Genomic DNA, 5,409 nt, shown 5'->3' with positions numbered 1-5,409 from the left:
CCTCTCCTCCTTTCCCCTGCCCTCCCTCCTCTTCCTCCCCAGGATGGAATTGCACCTTGGGCAATAGTGCAGAATGGTAACTTCTCCCCACATATGTTCCTGGCAGATAAGTAAACAATTTGGATGTGGAATGATTTTTTTAATTATTACTACAGTATTAATATGGGCAAGCTACACACACTCACACACGTGCGCGCGCGCGCGGTACGCAAATCCATCAGTCTCCATTAAGAAGAATAGAAGAAGAAACAGACCCCCTTGCACCCGGCGCTGGGTCGAAGTTTTCTTTCTTTCCTGCTTGTTTTTTGGGTGAGTTGTAGAGCTGTGCTCACTCTCTGCTGTCTTAATGAGAGCCGGGGCCTTTTTCATTCACAGGTCGCTGCAGGTTTAAACACGTGCAGATGACTCGGCGCTGATAGAGGTTTTAACGAAGTTTTTTGGCTGCAGCAGAAATCGCACACGCAGAGATTTTTTAAACTGCATCACAGTCGAGTGGTAGGCTGCTGTACAACCAACCAAAAAGTCGCAGATTGGGTGAAAAAACAAATGGAGCGAGAGAGAGAAAAAAAAATCAGTATTCGCCATTAGTTAAACCTATAATTAAGCAGCTTCTTGAAGTGATTAAGCAGTCAGACGAGTCGGACGGGCGGAATCCCTCCAGGGAGGCCTCTCCTGAACTGTCAAACATCAAAAACCGGTTCATCCCGGTGTCACAAACACACCTTCATCATGCTGCACCGCTGAACATGCCTGAACCCTGCTTCTGCAACACGAAGCAGAGCAATCATCATAATAAAAATAAAAAAAGAAGAAGAAGAAAGAAAGAAAGAAAAAGAAGCAGTTAAGGAATAAAGCTTTGTGGAATGATCAAAGGGCCGGGAACTGACAGCTTTAACTACCGCACACGGGAGAGGGAATCGATGAGGGAAAAGAGGATTGATTTGATGTTATTGTTCTAATGTGCAGACTATCAACAGTATTGATTAGCTCGGGTGTATTTTTTTTAATCTTTAAAAAGATTAAAGTATTTTCTTAATTTATAACTTCAATTTTGTATATTTATTTTAATTTAAATTTTAAAATAATTATTAGTTTGTGATCATTAAACCTTTTATATCTATTTAATCGAACTTTTATTTTGGCGGTTTAAACGCCCCCGCAGCACGTGCACATTATAACGCTATCTCTGTGGTCTCAATAACCTACAAATACAGGAAATTGATCTGGTTGAAGACAGATTGTCTTTATTGAAAATGTCTTTGCTCGGCACTTGAACAAAGAGCAGGAGGTATCAACCTTCTAGATACATTATCCTTTCCATAACATGACAGGTTTTAAATTACCATCTTAGATAGAAAATACACATAGAACTCCTTGAATTCAAATAGAAGTTATCCTTAAAAAACAAAAAACAAACTAAAATGACGCGTGTGACTATATTAGCACTGAACCACAGGTAAAAATGCAAAATGAAACATCTGGATGTAAATGATTTTTTTTTCCTCATTTGTGTCTTCTTAAATAGACCGTATAGTTTTATGTGCCAGTTTTCTTTTTTCTTTCCTCTTTTTTTGTGATAAATATAACAATATAACCCGTATGTAATCCAGCCTACATGTCCTGATTTTGACCCTATGTCCAGAACATCGTCATAAAATTGCCAAAAATGTGGACTCCTTAGGCTGATACAGGAAATATGAACGCTAATTGTGCAAGCCAATTTTTCAAAATAAAAGTGAAGCCTATCAATAATCAACACAAATCAGCATATCAGCATTGAAATGTACACAATAAATAAAGTTAAAGGCCTCCTTTTCTGGTTGCCATAAACGTTATAACATTTACATTTCTTACAGTTCACAGGGCTCCGTCCTTTACACCAAACTCCAGCTCCTTTGCTCAGGCAGGAACTTGGTGGATTTCTGCAAAAGTTTGTTTTTTCCTCTTTTTTGTGCCATAACAAGTCCAAGGCAGTTAACACTGTTCATGCCTTTTTAATAGGGCGCGCTGTCCATAATATATTTACATGCATTTCAGTATTCAAGTGAATTATAAAGAGCAAATGAGTCTTGAGGGTTACATGGCAGTGGCATGTGCGGATGAATATGGGTCTATCCCAGTCTTGGTCATACCTGGAAAAAGTATGTAGGCCACCGGGGGCTGTAAACTTGACGTTGACCAGGCTGTGCAGTTACACGGGACGACATAGCCCGGGTTTGTGGGCGACGGGTGGGTGTGGGTGTGCTGACTGGGGCACCCAAGGGTGCCGAACGCGCCGTTTTGGTATCCCAGTGAGGATGCGTACGGCAAAGTGCTGGTGCTCAACGTGTGGGGCATCTCGGTCATCTTCTGGATGGCGCTGGAGCTGAACTGACTCGGGTCGAGGAAGGAGTATGGGGCGGATGTCGGCGGCAGAAACGCTCTGGCTTTCTCTGAAGAGCCCAAAAGAGAGTCCGCGGCCGACACAGGAAGTCCCTTCAAGTGATCGGTGTCCCCGAGGTAAGGCAGCGGAAAAACGTACCGGTCCTTCTTGAGCAGGTTTTTGGGTTTGCGCCTGGGTCTGTACTTGTAGTCGGGGTGCTCCTTCATGTGCTGAGCCCGCAGCCTCTTGGCCTCATCGATGTAAGGTCTCTTCTCAGACTCTGACAGCAGCTTCCACTCAGCGCCCAGTCTTTTGCTGATCTCCGAGTTGTGCATCTTGGGGTTCTCCTGTGCCATTTTCCTCCTCTGGCCCCGGGACCAAACCATGAACGCGTTCATGGGTCTCTTGATATGATCAGCAGGCTTTGACATCTTAAGACTATACTTTTATCCCCAATTTTAATGACGAGGAAAAGTTCTGATCGGAAAGAAGGCAAACTATTCACCTGTCTAGATGCCCGATACCAGTCATGCCCCGCCTGGGATCTTCAGATTCTGGAAAACAAAAGCAAAAGAAAAGAAAAGAAAAATCCAGCGCCCGGTGCGTTTTCCCCGAGTTTAAACACTGGTGCGCCTTCGTTTAAGTCCAGTAACAACTCTGTCAGACCTGCGCCAGGCAATACGGGAAAAAACACATGCGAGACGCACACACGTAAAAAAAATCCACAAAGGTGAAAGCGATGTTCCGCAGTCAGTTTGCTGGAGTCGTAAAAGTATTAGGTGTTTTTTTTTCTGCCACACACGCGCGCTCTCTCTCTCTCTGAGGTTTGTCGTCAAGCACCTGGCTTGGAAATGAGCGGAAGAGCGTGAATACGAGCCAAAAGCGGTGAAGTTCAAAGGCTGGGCTGGTTTGGTTTCTGCACGCAATCTGACATAATCTGCAGGGCGTTCACTCACCAACCTGAGCGCCCAATCAGCACGGAGAGCGGCTATTATAATACCTTCACGAAAAAATATGTACATTACAACATAAACAAAGAGCGGGAGGTAGTAGTAGAAAAAAAAGAAGAAAAATAAGGAAAGGGGTGTGTGTGTGTGTGTGTGGTGTGTGTGGAGGGGGGGTAATACCCAGGATCCCTTCCCGATTCCATTTAATGTAATGAATCGCAACAAACATGGACCTTCAACCTCTTTTCCAGTTAAAACCTGACTTCAATCCAGAGAGGTGACTATACCGTGCAACCAATTTACTGTACAGCTTTACGCACGGACGCCGGGGAGCACTCTGGATGTAAAGTCCCCCAAAAATGCACACGTATCTGTGGGCCTTTAATACAGCGGAACCCGGTTTTATTCGCATTTTCACATAATAAAAATAAATAAATAACATTAAAAATAGTCATTATAATAATAAAAGCACGACAGTTCATTTGCAACCGAGAGGTCTTCCACTGTTGCTCAATGACACTTCAGCCGGTTTTAACCTCTGTTATCCCGCTGCTGGTGGGGTAGCTGGGGGGTGTGGACGGGGTCACAAAAACCTCTTACAAGTCCATTTTTTTGTTAGCATTCCCTTAAACCACCTAACTCCCACGAGCACGCACATATGATGATAAACACGGGCGCGCACACGGTTTGGGCCCACGCGTGCCAATGTGTAAAACTAAAACTAGGCATCGGCAGAATTACAAACAGCGAGGAAATATTACATATAGCAATAACTACAAACGTTAAGAGGAGCCGTCATTGTGCGTCTGTAATTGCTGCATTAGTTCACATCGATTTGACAGATTGTTCTTTTTAAAGAGGCGCAGAGTGATCGTTTTAAAATGCAAATGTCAACCAGGACCACTGCCTAATAGCCCTCGGGCTAATGTGCTTGATATATGATACTTTCAGCTGTGATTATTAAGCGAAAGGCAGGCGGATGATTTTTCCCCCCTCTACACACACCGTCAAAATGCTGTAAGTGGAGATACAACCCCGGTTAGTTACACTGCTAAGCAGATTTATTTAAGGTTGTCTTTGGCCTCCATCTCTCTCTCTCTCTCTCTCTCTCTCTCTCTCTCTCTGTACATATGTGTATTTTGCGGGCTGCGTATTATCATCTCATCTTCCTCTCTTCTTTGTGTGGCTTAATGTAAACAGATACTCTAAAGATGGTTTTCGGTTCTTTAACATGTCATCACATCACACTCACACGCGTGTTTCTTATACAGAATGACCCGTCTAAAAAACCCGCAGATTTTTGCACACGTCCGCGGGCAATACATTGACTATCGTGATCCAAACCTCGTTTTATTTCGAGACCCAAAATAAAGCAAAGCGTAGTTCGTTTTTCTGTCTGATTTTCCCACATTTCATCCCCATCTCTGTCTCTTTTTCACGCTCTCTCTACGCTCCCTGTCTCCTCGCACACGCATGCGTCAATCGGCAGCTTGGAACAAGAAGATTTCCATCACATCTGTCTTTACAAAAAACAAACCAAAAAAAAAACAACTTGAATATATCGTCTAAAATATGATCGTTTTGGGAGAAAGATCCTCCTCACCCCGACCCAGAGAACAATCAGTTGAGAACGTCTCCGACTTTTTTTTTCTTCCCCCTCCCAGTACATCCGCGATGGCAGGATGGCAGGAAAAAAGGGGGGAAAGAGGTAGAAAAAAGAGAAAGAAACAGCTCCTACACAATCCTCCCAATCGGCAGGCTATATGACGCTCATCTGCAACCGCGAGGTAGTATGCCGCATGTTTGCACTGTATATTTCGGCTTGCATTGAAGTTTTAAATTGTGCTATGCTATCTATCGCAGAACAGCGCATGCAATTTAACATGTAGGCTGCTGCTGCTGCTGCATGCTCACACCGGCTTCATTTTATGATCAATGAATTAGATAAGAGGAAATTATTTTAGGGGCTGAGCCTCCTATACTCACGAGGGAGAAGTCGGCTATGTTTCTTATTCAAAAACTGATTGTCTAATAAATGCACGCCTGAAAGTTCCCTCGACAATTTACCGGGATAATGAGAAATGCAATAGGGTTTGATTC

At 43.6% G+C, this 5,409-nt stretch overlaps 1 protein-coding gene across 1 annotated transcript; it reads right to left on the bottom strand.

Moving 5' to 3' along the window:
- Positions 1-1,218: 1,218 nt before the first annotated feature.
- On the bottom strand, positions 1,219-3,298 carry sox14 (SRY-box transcription factor 14). Its single transcript, XM_026159159.1, has one exon. It carries the CDS (start codon positions 2,791-2,793, stop codon positions 2,077-2,079), a length of 717 nt encoding a protein of 238 aa, XP_026014944.1. The 5' UTR covers positions 2,794-3,298; the 3' UTR covers positions 1,219-2,076.
- Between the last annotated feature and the right edge of the window lie 2,111 nt (positions 3,299-5,409).

This window comes from Astatotilapia calliptera, chromosome 23, assembly GCF_900246225.1.
Source record: "Astatotilapia calliptera chromosome 23, fAstCal1.2, whole genome shotgun sequence".
Lineage (NCBI taxonomy): Eukaryota > Metazoa > Chordata > Actinopteri > Cichliformes > Cichlidae > Astatotilapia > Astatotilapia calliptera.
This window is presented reverse-complemented; position numbering and strand designations above follow the sequence as displayed.

Bases quoted from the DNA above. Each gene is read 5' to 3' on its own strand.
- sox14 (XM_026159159.1), bottom strand. From the start codon at position 2,793: ATGTCAAAGCCTGCTGATCATATCAAGAGACCCATGAACGCGTTCATG.